General features: G+C 41.0%; 1 protein-coding gene across 1 annotated transcript in view; it reads right to left on the bottom strand.

The window, feature by feature from the left end:
• Window positions 1–13,890, bottom strand: part of NEDD9 (neural precursor cell expressed, developmentally down-regulated 9) — a 72,684-nt gene that overhangs the window by 54,310 nt on the left and 4,484 nt on the right. The window contains exon 2 of the mRNA XM_032115483.1: window positions 9,770–9,857. Coding sequence (XP_031971374.1) covers window positions 9,770–9,802 — 33 coding nt within the window. The 5' untranslated portion in view covers window positions 9,803–9,857. The remainder of the gene's footprint in view (window positions 1–9,769; window positions 9,858–13,890) is intronic.

The raw sequence follows: 13,890 nt of genomic DNA, 5'->3' as shown, positions 1-13,890 counted from the left end.
CTGTGAAGCTTCTTCCTGGAGCAGTGAAAGAGCTTCAAGGGGGCTCACACTCATGGGTGGATCTTGTGGTTATTGAGCCAGGCCCTCAGTTTAACGGCAAGGCTTTTGATGTGCTAACATGTGAGCGTGTCTCTTCTCTCTAATATAATTTTCTAAGTTCAAAGAATATCAAACACAGGTGAAAACGGCCCCGACCTTTCTACCAAACCAGCAGCGTTGTTCCATGTCTGTGCTCCAGTACGTGGTTCTCATAATCTGAACCCTGCCTGATTCTCTGTACATTTAGCTAAGCTTTGTTCTGCTAATAGTGTAATTTATTTCACGTGGAACGAAGTTTGCCAGGAGAACTGGATGCTTATCCCTTTGAATAGCATTCTTAGGATCTGCTCCCAAGCCATTCTTTTCTCTGAATATTTTCTGAACACTTACATTTCAAATCGTTTCTGCCAGCCTGGCATGAAAATGTCTCAGTGGTGAGGACTGCAGCAGCTCTTACAGAAGTTGTACAGAAGCCCATAGGACAGATTATTAAAACTATCTCTAGGGGAGGATTTTACTTCATTTGTGAAGTGTCATGACTGATTTCAATACACTACTTGTCAACTGAGTTGTTTTCAGTCAGAGTAACAAAATATTGGATTCTGTACCTTCTAAAAAGAGCAACTGCTTTCAGTAATTTACTTCCTAATTGATAATGGATATTAAAATGTTTGCATGTGTGCAAGTTATATCTACATGTAAAGATACTAATTTTGCAATTTAACCCGATTACAACTAATATGGTAAAATATTTCTCTGTTTTTTAAGTATGTTAAGTGTACCTTAACAAAGTCAGTAAGTCCTGACTGCATGCTTCATTCAAAGCACTGGTATTGGGTAATATCATTCATCTTAAGTTGTCTGTCTTCTTTCATAAGTGCAAGTGAAAAGTAAATGTTCTGGCTGTGAAAATGTAACCAACTCTGACCCAAGCACCTGTGCTGATTAATGTGGTATGGAATTTTGCAACAAGCATCTCAAAGAAAAAGGAATGTGGAATCAGTTTGACACATTTTTCCCTATTTTATGCCACGTTACATCAGTTATTGAAAGGTTGAGTTGAAGAGTTGGAGATTCCAACTTAAGAGGATGGTGTCAAGTGCAGACAGAAGACGGAGCGTAAAAATTTCAGGCCTATCCCTTGGCTTAGCGCAGGTCATCCCAAATGCACTGATTTGAATGAGTCAACACACATCTTCACTAGGCAAGGACCTGGCCTTTCAAAATGGCTGTGTGAAATGACCTCTACTTTTCACAGTTTTCATGGCTGACTATCCATTATTTTGCACTGGATTAAGGTCCAGTATCTTTCTATTAGATTGCAAGAGGTACCAGACCTCTACTGCATGCTGCTTCCCACCTTTCAATTGCCTCTTAGAGAATCAAGAAAAAACTGCCTTTCTACTTTCATATAGATCTTTGACTTCTGTAGTTGTTGCTAGTCCTCTGCAAAAGGACAAAAATCAGATCAATAAGAAACACAGATGGTCCTGGTTGGAAGCTCTCTCTATTTCTTGAGGGATGGGCTTCTGGGTGGCTACTGAGACAAAATTGTCCCCCTTGGTCCCTTACTCGCTTTCTGAAAGCTGCATCTAAGAATCTTTCAATCATTCCAGTTCAGCTTTTAAAAAAAAAAAGTAAATGGATGTAGAGTAATTTAACCTGGTTCACTTCTGGGTGACAGAACAAAGGAAGATCTGGAAATGCCAATACCATCACTATTTTCCCTCTGTAGTTTTTCTTTAAAACTGAGGATATGTTTGCTGAAAGTCACTGTTCCCCACCTTTCTTCAAAATGGAATTTAGAATTGCAATTCTCCTAACAAAAGATTAGTATAAAGGAACTTGGGAATTTCCTCTTGCCTCTGCAGGTGTTTTTCGAATGGGAAGCCTTCATTTCTCCTGGAATGCGAACAACTCACATCCAACTGCTGCATAGTTTTGGGAGCGTATCTATTTGTGTAGTTCTTCTATATAGATTTATAAATGGCTGCTAGTTTAGGACTGTTCATTCTTCCTTATCTTTAGATATTTTTTCTATGAATGAAATTAACTTTGTAGAAATTATTTTCTAGTTTTCTGTTGAAGAAACCTTTAAGACAATGAAGAAAAATATTTCCTTTTTCTCCTTCTGTTCCATGCTGTATCATGAATATTGTATTGCCCACTAACGTTGTCCTCCTATATTGAAAATGCAGGTGAATGAGAGCCTAGCTAGGGACTGTAGTGTATCAGATTTCTGGTATTAAAACAAATGAACATAATATCCTGAGAACAGTAAATTCTGCGTATCCAAAATAATCTGTATGTTTCAGGTAATGATACTGAGGCAGATTGAAAAAAACCTGCATTCTTTTCTACATGGAATTGCTAAAGTTTTGGTGGCAGAGATTTTAAAACAAAGCCAAATGACCTTTATTTCAATGTAATTATTTAGTTTCTGGGAAGAGACACAATGTGCTTGTATTTTGGGGTATTTCTACCTGACTTATCTCCTTTTTCTCTCATGTACAAAAGGAGGGTGAAACTTTGGCATTTCTATTCTGGGGAAGCACCCCATTTCCAGTTGTGAATAGAGTACAGATGTTGTGTGAAATTGTTTTATTCACTTTGCCTCCTAAGATTATAAAAATATTTTTCCTGCATTTTAAAATTACAGATAATAAAACCTCTGTAATAACTGGGGGTGTGGGGGGTGTCATTTTTATTTTTATTTTGTTTGACATGTAAAGAAAATACAAGCTCTTGATCTACTTCTCCCTCTTCCAAGGAGCACTTGGACTGCTAGCCCCTTTCATTCCTTTAGGCTGTAAACACCTTCTACTAGAAGACTAAAAACTTCATGTTTATTACTCATTGTAGTTTTGCTTACAGCTGAAGTAGTTTATTAATTCACATGAACAAAACAAGACTAAGGCTCTGTCTGACTACTCAGCAGAACAGTTCTTGCTCTCTCAGGTCATGCTGTAAAAGACTTATGCCTGTTGTGAAAAAAACCTTGTCTAAAATCCTGGCTGCCATAAAGGAGGTAGCTGGAAGCTTTTGCAGGACACCATAGTATCTGGAACTCATCCATAGAAATGCAGTGAAGTATTTTTAAATACATACGAACCTCCCAAATCTTTGGAAATCTGAGCAGCTTGCTTTGAGCATGGCCGAAAATTAAATATCTCCCAGACTTGCAAGCCTCATCTATTGCCAAGTTTAATCCCAAATACCAAAAATGCAGAAAGAAGCTGTCTCATAAAGTGTGCAGAGATACTTATAGGTGCAGCTAGATCATCTCCTTTTGCAAAATCCCTGACAAATCCCCAGCATTTTCAATATGCAAAATCAACTTGCAGCTGCATATCCACTACAAAGGGGTTTTCTGCACTGCAAAGAGATGGTTTTCTTGGTGGTGTTACTTTATGTACATCAAGGGCTTCACAGGCAATTTGGAATTCCACCTCACTGGGCTAGGCTCTGGATGAGCTACCGACCTTGGCTCCCTGGCAGTCGAGAGTCGGGAGTTTCTTAAGTTCAGATATTTGGTCATCTGCACACACAGTGCAGTTTCTAAGAAATATGTACACGTGTATCCCTTAAGCTTTCATTTCCTTGGGAAACCAGGCACACGCACACCCCACCCCCACAGGTGCACACGCATACATTTGGAGGTCAATTTAAGAATCAATTTGACAAGTTTAACAAACTGCACTGGTCCCTGGAGTGCTGTTTAGTCCTGTGGCACATTTACACAGGCTGCACTGGTAACTGGCTCTCAGAACTGAGCATGAGGCAGCGTGTGGCTGCTGTAATGCTTTCAGCGTACAAATCTCTACCTCTGTACTTGTTAACCTGGCTTGTGGGGTTGGGAGCACTTTTGCATAACTTCTGTTCATGCAGCTGAAAATCTCTCCTCTTTTTGCATAATCAAGTCCTGACCATTAAAATCAGAACCCAAAGGAAAAGGTCAGCTTTTAACAACCATCTGTTGTATAAAATGTACTCTTTTTTTTTTCTTATTTCCTCCCTAGATAACCACAATGACTCTTTAGGTATTTTTGCCTGTCAGTTAACACTTGCTCATCATATAGTTTGTGTCTGCATTTGGGTATTTTGAAAGTTGACTTCTTGATTCATGTAAGGAAATTCAATGTAAGGTAACAAGAGTCAGACTTTTCCACCAGTTTCTCAAGAACAAGCTCATTCTTCTGTTGCTGCTGGTGTACATGACTGCTTATCCTGCACTGAGGTAGGACTGAGTTAGACTGTTCAACTAGTGTTTAATTCCTCAGATCCTTCCAGCTAGACAGATGTGCAATTCCTCAAGCATTTAGTAGGATAACATTATGAAATCATATATTATTTTTTTACCAGCCAGCAGATGAAATGACAGCTCTCACTGTGCTCTGGAATGTCATTGTGGTGGCCTTTTTTACAAGTTTTGTCAGCTTAAGAAAAACAAATACCCTACTCATTTGCCTAAGGTCACAAAATAACAACTAGGCATTTAGTGTTGTTAAAGGGAACTGTAATTATTATCAATTACCAAGTATGCAAACATATTTTGTTTACTCAATGGATTTAGACCTATTTTCATTCCAGTCTAATTAGAAAGCTACATGGTAATCTCCAGCCTCAGGCTTTTCCTACCCATCCTTGAGTGACTGCTTAACTTATCCTTTCAAAATAAACAAAGAGCTGCCACATCCACAGCAGAGCTCCAAGAGGAGGTTCCATATACAGTGACACAGCACTAAGACATGCCTTATTTTTAGCAATTCCCTTTTGTTTTGCTTTGAAAAATTGCCTACTAGTTGCTAGCTTCAATGGGAGAAATTTAACTTTGAAATTTAATTTCAGTATTTTTACATCAAGTTAATATTTTCTTTCAGACATGTTGGGAGAGGAAGAAAATAAATTTGAAGCAAAGATTAGTTAGTTGACTGTATGACAAAAAAAGATAAATTCTGTGAGTATAAAGTACTGAAGTAGGAATCTGGATGAGGTTATGGGCTCCCCTTTCTCATATGCCTTCCAGAACATGTTAGATAAACATGTGTTTGGGTTAGCCCATGGATATTAGACCCTGCCTTTGGGCAGAAAATGATACTAGATGATCTCAGGGGGTCTCTTTCAGCCCTAGTTTTCTAAGATTAATTGTGAATTAGAGAGGAGGCTGAGCTGTGTGAGTTACTGAACTTAATGCACTACTGCTAGAAATCAGGGTGCCCACTCTGCACCCTGAAAGGGAGGAACAGAGCCTCCCTTTGAGAACCGTGCTGCTGTAGGAGGAGGGGCACGTGGAGACAGGAGGTCACTGCAGTCCCTCGCCAGGGTGGAGGCTGGGAGCAGCACCATTCACGGTGGGTCTCTCCCCTGGCCTCTGAGACTGGCAGGGTATTAGCAGAACAGTTCAAAGCGAGTCTGCCCACTCTTCCCCAGGGAAAACAAAGAACTGAAAGAAGAGAGCTCCTAAAGCTTGGGTCTCTTTCTCCCTGCTGGGACTTGGAGGGTGTCCCTGATGTAATTGTCTGTTGAAAGGCAGCCTGATGCCCAGCTTCATGTTGAGCATCCAACTTGCTGGGTTACTGATCTACCCTCTTACTTCCCTGTTATCTCTGAGCCAGTTTAGGTAAGGGAGCAGAGTGGAGTAAGTCCCTCTAGTGAGACAGTGGGGGGACCAGTCCCAGCTAACATGTAACATAGCTGCTGAGTCAGCCTCCTGAGAGTTCGAGAAACCATTGTCAAGCACCAGTTTTTTTCATATTAGGCAAAGAAAGGTTTGAGCTCTCGCTTCTGCTGTCCCAGAAATGGAATTTAGCCATTGGCCCCCTTTATAAAAGAGTGCCATAGTTCTCATAGCATCTACCTGGGCATGTGTTCTGTGGGGGATGTAGTTAACAAGCCTGCTGTAGGACCATTATTTAACATTTATTAGGCACAAAGCAGTTTGGAGGTCATGGAAGAGAAAACAAGATTCGGTGTCTGCAGGCAGAGGTTCTCAGGGTTGGAACCACAGACTTTGTGCAGAACATGGCAATTAGGCACCCAAACCACCCACACAAATCTCATCCAATAAAACTGTGGTGTGTTTATGTTTATAATTATGGTTGTATTTATATTTTAGATGAAAACACAAACAAACCTCTTTAACAAAAGAAAATATCTCATTGCACAAACATTTCTATCAAAAAGAAGGGGGCCCAAACAATAGAGATGGTCACACCACCAGATGTGCAGCCAGTTCAATACCACAGCAATGAAGCTTCCATGAGATTTTGGGTAGTTTAGAGCAGAAGTTTCAAGCTTTCAAGCGAAGGGCAAGTGGGTGTGTGTATCCCCATGTTCACTGCTGTGTGTATGACAGCATGTGTTCAGTTGCTCCCATGTCTCACGGGAGAAGCCGGAGCGTCTCATGCTTCTCACAAGGTCAGGTGGCCAGACTTGCAAACAGTCGGACTCCATCCCTCTCTATCATGTTAATATTTCCACTCAGGGATATACAGTGGCTTTAGGACCTCAGGAAGAGATGTTTGTGCAAATTACCAAGCAATTCAATGGTATGTGCATTCCAAGGGCTCATAACTCAGGCAGAAAGAAAAAAAAAAAATCAACAAATTGCTCAAAGGAACTTGTTTAGGGTAGCAATTTCCTTGCCATATTTTAGCTCTCTGTCTCCAGCTATTCAGGCTGTCTAAAATAAATCACTGGGTTCTTTTCTTCTTCTTTTTTTTCCTGAACAATGGGGTAAGTGTGATCATTTTGTTTGTGCTAACTCTTCTTGGTTTTTTTCATTAAGTCTTCTTTTCCCTAAATCCAAACAAAACCTGTGACTGTTTCTGTTGACAGCTCTACTCTAAGACCCAAACATGCAAAAACTTTCAACAGGCTTAAAGCAGTATTTTAACAGGACAATTCAAAATAGCTCAGCTGGTTTACCCACCACTGGAATGTAATGCAAGCTATGTAGACAAACCAGGCCCCACATGTTAAAAAACATCAATAACAAGTAAGATAAGTAAGATCCATTCCCTCTTTAGAAGCTACAGATTTCATCCTATGCTGGAAGGATGTTAAGTCCAGACTCCTGTTAGGTGGCCTCATCCCAGACAGTGGTGAGTCCATAGAAAATCATAACCAGTTGTGGGTTGGTTTTTTTTTTGCCAAAGCTGTATGTATTTCCCTTTGAAGTACTGCTGGTGAGGAGCATGTTTTGTTATGCATGGTGTTAACAGCAGTTCAAAATTTTAACTCATTTTTCATAATAAAATAAGAAATTGTGTCCGTGAGAGCTTCAGGCCAGCCTTTTAGCTACAAGCTGCAATTCTTTTTTATCTCAAATGAATTAAAGGCACTGCTTGAGAGCAAGAGACCAAAAAGATGTTTCTAAGCTAAAAGGCAGACAGAATAAGCTTGGCTTGTCACCAAGGTGCACGGAATTTGACAAATGAAATTTCATTAGAAGTGCAAGGACGGTTGTGAAACTGCCAGTAAATAACTGTCTCCCCAGAGTCTCACACTTTTTCCAGAGTCTATTTCTCCTTGGACTCCATTCTGCCAGGGACAATATTTTAAAACGGAAAAACCAGAGTTAAGCATCAGAGTTAGAAGTTAGTAGATAATAAAGGTCAAATGTATTTCTTCCAAGAGCTACTGAATTTATGCCATTGTGTTATCTTTTCTTCCTCCCTTGTGCTTTCACTCACAATTGTTACTACTAATGGGTCCAAGCCAAAACCATGAATCCAGACAAATTCAGGACTGATTCCAGAGCTAAACTGTGTAGCTGACCATTTTCTCTCCAATGACCCAAAGCAAAACTCAAGCCCCAGGCCTGACACCCCATGCTCTGCAGTGCCTGGAGCTGTTTCAGACCTGGATCTGAACATCATGGCTTATGACCCTCTCTAGTCATCATTCTTCCATAATCCAAAATATAAATTAAGTGCACATCATGATTCATCCCACCAAACCACATCTATGCATGAACCTACTTTTGCCCTCTCAGGACATTACAAAACCATGAAGTATCTCTCTTGGCTGTTACCAAGCAAAGAAAAAGGGTTCTTTGTCTTGTTTCTTGCTGCTTCTGTAAGGAAGATTTTCTACTCTTTCTGCTTCAGGAATGTAAGAAACTTCAATTTCCAAACAGGAGGCCCTATCATGACATGAGGTTGTGTTTTCTGTAAGGATTAGCTGTTGAATTTACTCTTCTGTACCACCCCTCACTGCTCCTCAGCCAGAACCTTGGCTGGGGTGGCCCTGACAATGCAGCTTCTTCTTTTTCTGAAGCCAAGGCAAGATACAAGGCCCAGTGATGGTCCAAAGTGTGGGAATGCAACATTCCTGCACAGATGCTGTCACTTGTGGTTGACTGAGACTGGATTGAGGGAGTACCTGAGCTGTTTCCACAGGAGGCTCTGTGCTCAGTGTCACGATCTATATGGCACTCTGAAGGATGCTGAAAATATATCTGCCTGCATCTGTCTCTCTTTGTTGTTAGATGCAATTTTGATCATGCTACAGATGTTCTGTAAGTGAACTCTTTCCTTCCCTGAATGCAAGGAAAGAGCTAGCTTTTCCTGGTAGCAGGTGAAAACAGGGTATGTGAACCACTTGTTCCTGAAGTGCACAGCAGTGTCCTCAATAGACTAGTGATGGAAAAGGAGGTGCTCTCCAACTAAATTTCTAGTTTTCTTTTTTAAAACCCAACACTATGTGTTTTGGGCAAAATTAATACCTGTCAGAAGGACAGAGTTGGCATTTCAGCTCCTTGATTTGTTTACTGGCTTGATTTGCTGGGAAACAAGTCCTGTGCATCACATGCTTCAGCCAATAAAATCAGCAAATGGTGTAAATGGAAGTCATTACCCCATCAGTTTATGGGAAGAGGATTTAGAGTATTGAGATAATAGAATGCTAGTCATTACTTTTCCAAGTTTCCTAAAGCTGTAAATGCTTGCAGAACTAATATGAAGAGTATTTCCAGTGTAGATGAAGTTGGAGGACTCAATTTCTAGGTAAAACTGTTTTCTAGAACCTTAATTAGAACTTTTAAAAATCACTGATAACCGAAATGTCTTGCCACTGCCTTTAGTAGAGTAATCCTACGTGACTTTCCACAAATGCCTTTTACTTAGCCTCTTTCCCAGGGTGTGCCATGCCAGCAGATGATTTCTTCATTAATATTACTGTATTTGCAGCTAATTCTTTATTCTTTCTCTAAAAATGGGGTATTATTTTGAGGCCCCATGAAGTTCTAGCTCTGAATCATCCTCTGTAAAATCTATTCTCACCCTTAAAGAGTCTAGTCACATTTTGAGGAGGATGGGGGGGATGATCTAAAATAAAATGTTGCAGATGATATTGCACAAAACACAAAGCAATTGCACACAACATACACACTGCTGCCAGCAGTCATGCTGCTTAAGAACAAAAACACTCTTATGAATTTGCAAGTTGATTGTAGTGCCATTGAACAAGCTAACAAATGCCATACCACTGTACAAGGTCACACAGGAGGCCATGCTAACGCATCCATTAGTGATACCAAACTGTGTAGATTGTGACGTCAGATGGACTTTTAAGTCTTGAGAAATAAGAATTAATTTATGGTGATTAATATTGAGAAATAAAACAGAATTTGACATATCAGAAAAAAAATTCCCATTTTCGCACTTGATATTCAACCATTGTACTGAACAGGAAATAGTCACATGAAAGAAAACTCTGGGGTACTTACCCAACTAGATTTGCTAGGAATCATGCCCTGCATAATTTGCACCTGCTGCAAATTTGGTCCAAGTTTGGGTCATCAGTCAGGTGTTAGTCTGAAATGTAACATAACATTAGGGAGGGTCAGCAGAATATTGAGATTTGTATTTAAAACATTACAATCTATGTTGTGCATTTACTACATCAGCTGCTACATATGGTACTATGGAAAGCATTTTGCAGCTGGTCTCAGAAACTCTCTGGAAACATTTTCCTTGAAGCTTTCTGTTTGGGGGGGAGGTAAAAAAATAGGTAAGTACAATTTTTCCATCTCTGAGCTTTATGAAATTATGGCTTCATGGATGGTCATGTGAAGTGAGGATGGCAAAGTTCAGGATGGACGATTTCTTTTTCACGATCATGTGGTCTGCAGGGAGCCTGGGAGAAAAATCTATCGATTTCTTTATTTGAGTTTATCCATCCTAGTGGTAATCTGGGTGCCAGCAGGTATTTGATGGCTTTATGGTCCATATGGGTTAAAAGGCAGTGGAAGGGCTGTAAATTTTCAGACTGAGGCATGAATTGACACGTAACCAATGGAGGTTATAAACAAGCTTCTCCCCTGGGGACACTGCTAGGTTACTTGTATCTCAGCAAGGCAGCTGGTTTTACACCAAAACCAGCACATGGGTTAGAAGGACGGTTAGTTTTTTCAAATATGGTGGTTCCTACATACTCCAGCTGTCAGGCTTGGTAGGGAAGCTCCATCAGATGGTGAAGACACACAGTGAAAAGGATCTGCCAGAAACATCTTACAATTGCTTTATAGGTACTGCATAGCTAAATGCTGAGAATCAGGTCCTACCAGACCCTACCACTGCTGTCATTTGCTGAAGTCCTTGTAAATGGAGGGTACCTTGCAGAATGGGAACCTGAAGCACCTGTCCTTTGAGTATCAAAGGGGAAAAGACACAGAAGGGGGAAATCTGAGGCTGAAAAATCTGAGACAGGCTGCAGAGAAGATTTTCAACAGTGGTATTTTGCACTGTTTCCCACTATGTCCTTGGAGCCAGTAAAGATTTCTGTAGCTATTTGCTCGATAGAACACCCACTGCTTGTTTTAATTAGCTTGGTCTCATTTTTAATAGGCACCAGCTGAAATTTTGAGTGGGATCTTGTATGCATTTGCAGAAAGATGGGCCTGACAGAGTTCAAACTCGCATCCCAGTTATTGCAGGTGTAGTTCCACGAATCCGATCTGGTACAGCATTGGGCGAAGCAGCAAGGCCCAGCCAAATCAAACTTAGTGGGTTGGAGCTATCTTTTGTGTTTCACTTAAACGACTTAAGATACATAAAAGCCATTTAGGTTCCTTTTTTTCCCATTTCTGTTCAAGGCTGCTAAGGTCTGTTGAAAGCAAGTAATGATTGCCTGTAGTGGATAGCTTTTCTATTAAGAGATAGTCAAAGCATGTCAGCAATCTTTGACTGATAACAAACAAACCAAGCTCTACTCATGTTCTCTCACACAGAGCCTTTAAGACTTATTGACATGCCTGGAGCTGAAAAAAGCCAAAAGCCAGCCCTGTTAATGACTTGTAAACACGGAGTGTGGCCACACCTCGTAGTGTCTGCAGCCTAAGGGAACAGATCTGCCAAACTAGATCTGCCCTTAAATCCCAGGAAACAAATCATTGGTAATAAAACACAATGGCTGTTCTCCATCTGCAATCAATTTCTGTTTAACTAATGATGTTAAGTGGAAAATAGCCACAGTCTTCTCTCACTAGGTTCTTGAATAAACAATGGCTGTAGCTCAAATGCTTCATTAGCAGGGAGGGAAGCAGCCAATAGTTCCTTTTCCAGGTGTCTGTAGCTGTTAGGGTTTGCATAGCTGTGGGCAGGCAGGCATGGCCCGGCCCATGTTACTGCTATCATCCTTTGTGTGGTGGAGGGAAGCGTCTCTGTTTGCTGCTTGGCCTGGCCAAGCCTGATTTTAACAGCAAGGTGAGCTCTGCAATTCAGTGAAGTGACTAAGTCCTTCTTCTACTTGCAAATGGCTTTGGGCTCAACTGTGAAAGGAGTCAACCAGGGTCTGGGAGAAGCTCTGTGTCACTGGGGGAAATGACACAGCTGTGTCGGTATCTAAGCTCTCAGGCAGAGAGCCTGAGACGAGCCACTTTTGTGTTTCCCCTGTCCATTTGAGCAGGCTTGGGGTGCCACTGCTGGTGGTATTGCAGTCCCCTAGAGCAGGCCAGCTGCACAGAGTCGAGATGTTATTTCAGGCTCAATAGCAGAGAAAGGTTCAAGGTGTAATATTGGGTTTAGGGCCAAGGGCAAAAGTTGTCTAAAGCTGAAGTTGATGATAGGACTTTGTTTTGTCTTGCCAAAAGCCATACACAGATAACACCTCTCAACTTTCACTCCTTAAGTTAGCTTTTCATGCCATCTATAAATTACAGAATCCAAATCTCTTAAAGTGGAAATTCTGTGCTATGTATGCACACAAGGCTTGGCTGTTCTCTTACATTAAAATGCCATGCCAAATAAATAATCATGAGCATACAGAAATGTCATGAATGAGAGAAGGGAGAAAAAGACTAAAGTTAAATAAGACTTCTTAAAAATATTCTGGGAAATGAACAGGCATTGTGAGTAAAGGCAGAATAATTTGTTGGCAGGTGAGTGAATCTGTTCTTTAATGGCATTATAATGTTGCTAAAAAGAAATGTATGTATTCATGGTACTTAAGTAGATGCTAGATTCTCTTGCTTTAGTATTAAAGCAAATAAATCTTTAAAATGTTTTCAGAGAGCCCCTTTACCTTTACGCTGCTCTTTGTTAGTTTAAAGGAAAAAATAAAACGCACACAAAGAACAAAACAGAAGAATTCCTAGAGAAAAATATTTATGTTCATTTGGGGCAACCCAAAGCCTTTCATTTGTTTTTGTTGTGAAAGGCAAATGTTTGCCCTGGGTCTGAGCCCAGCCTTCAGGTGTGGTGGCTGGTCCTGTGTCCCTGCATGTGCTGGCTCACGTGTGGGCGGCTCTCAGGGTGGCCCTCGGGGTGCCCTGCCTTGCCACACTCCACTGAGCTGTTTGCTTTGCTGGGTGTGTTGTAGATTCATCTTTCTTGTAAAACCTGAGTATTTCTGGCTTAGGTTACATCAGAGAAACTGAAAGGTAGGGGCTTTGCTTTGTTCTCGTTTTCTCTTTGTGCTCTTCAGACCTATGGCTTCAGCCAGATCAAAATAGAGCAAAGCAAAAGGGAGTTCTCCCTGGCTTCTCCCTGGTGTCTGACTGCTTCTGACCATCAGAGCATTTAATGTTTGCACTGACCTATTCTATCCCTTTTGTATGTGTATTTAGCTAGCTGCTCTGGATTCCCCCTCTCCAGTGGAATAGCAATGGTGACCACGCGATAGGGGTTTATATAGAATGGCCTTTCAAAGAAAGGCTGTATACTGGTACAATGAGTGTTTACTTTGGCTGTTTCTTAGGTGAATCCTGATGATCCAGATACACCCTGTGGTAACCCCACACAACAGTGAAACATAACAACTAGAGGCTGTCTCTAACTGGCCAAAGTAATATTAAAAAATGGTATGAGGAGACACTGGAAGAGCCCAGCCTTTAAATACCAGGTTGCTCCACAGCTGATAAACATATCATCTAGATCCCCATGCTCTCCCTTTTGCACTCATCCTTGTTAACTTGGGGATACTTTCTCCAGTTGGTCCAGGATGCATTAATCCACAATCTAAATTTCAGCTAAGTCTCTGTATCTCTGTTTCTCGTTACTCTCCAGTTGGCTAGAGCATGAGATATGCCTTACTTGCACTTTGGCATACTTGGAAAGGAAGAAGGACTAAGCTGGCTTTAAACTTGTACCTGGCTGCAGTCGAGAAGTTACCGGGTTGGACACAGGCGTAAAACAGAGCAGGCTTAGGCTTTTTTCCACACTTTACTTTGTCTGCCAGCATCTCCTGGGGGCTGCTCTGTTTTGTATGAGGATTATCAGGGGATGGACTTCCCACTCATGAGTTGTCCCTGAGGTCTTACTGCTGCATTAAAGAACAGTAAATGCAGGAGCTGCTCCCAAGGCCAGGCTTCCTTTAGATAAACTGTGGCCAATGTATGTTGATGAACTA

Source organism: Corvus moneduloides, chromosome 1 (genome assembly GCF_009650955.1).
Source record: "Corvus moneduloides isolate bCorMon1 chromosome 1, bCorMon1.pri, whole genome shotgun sequence".
Lineage (NCBI taxonomy): Eukaryota > Metazoa > Chordata > Aves > Passeriformes > Corvidae > Corvus > Corvus moneduloides.
Note: the sequence above shows the minus strand (reverse complement) of the source record. Positions and strands in the feature narration are given on the sequence as shown.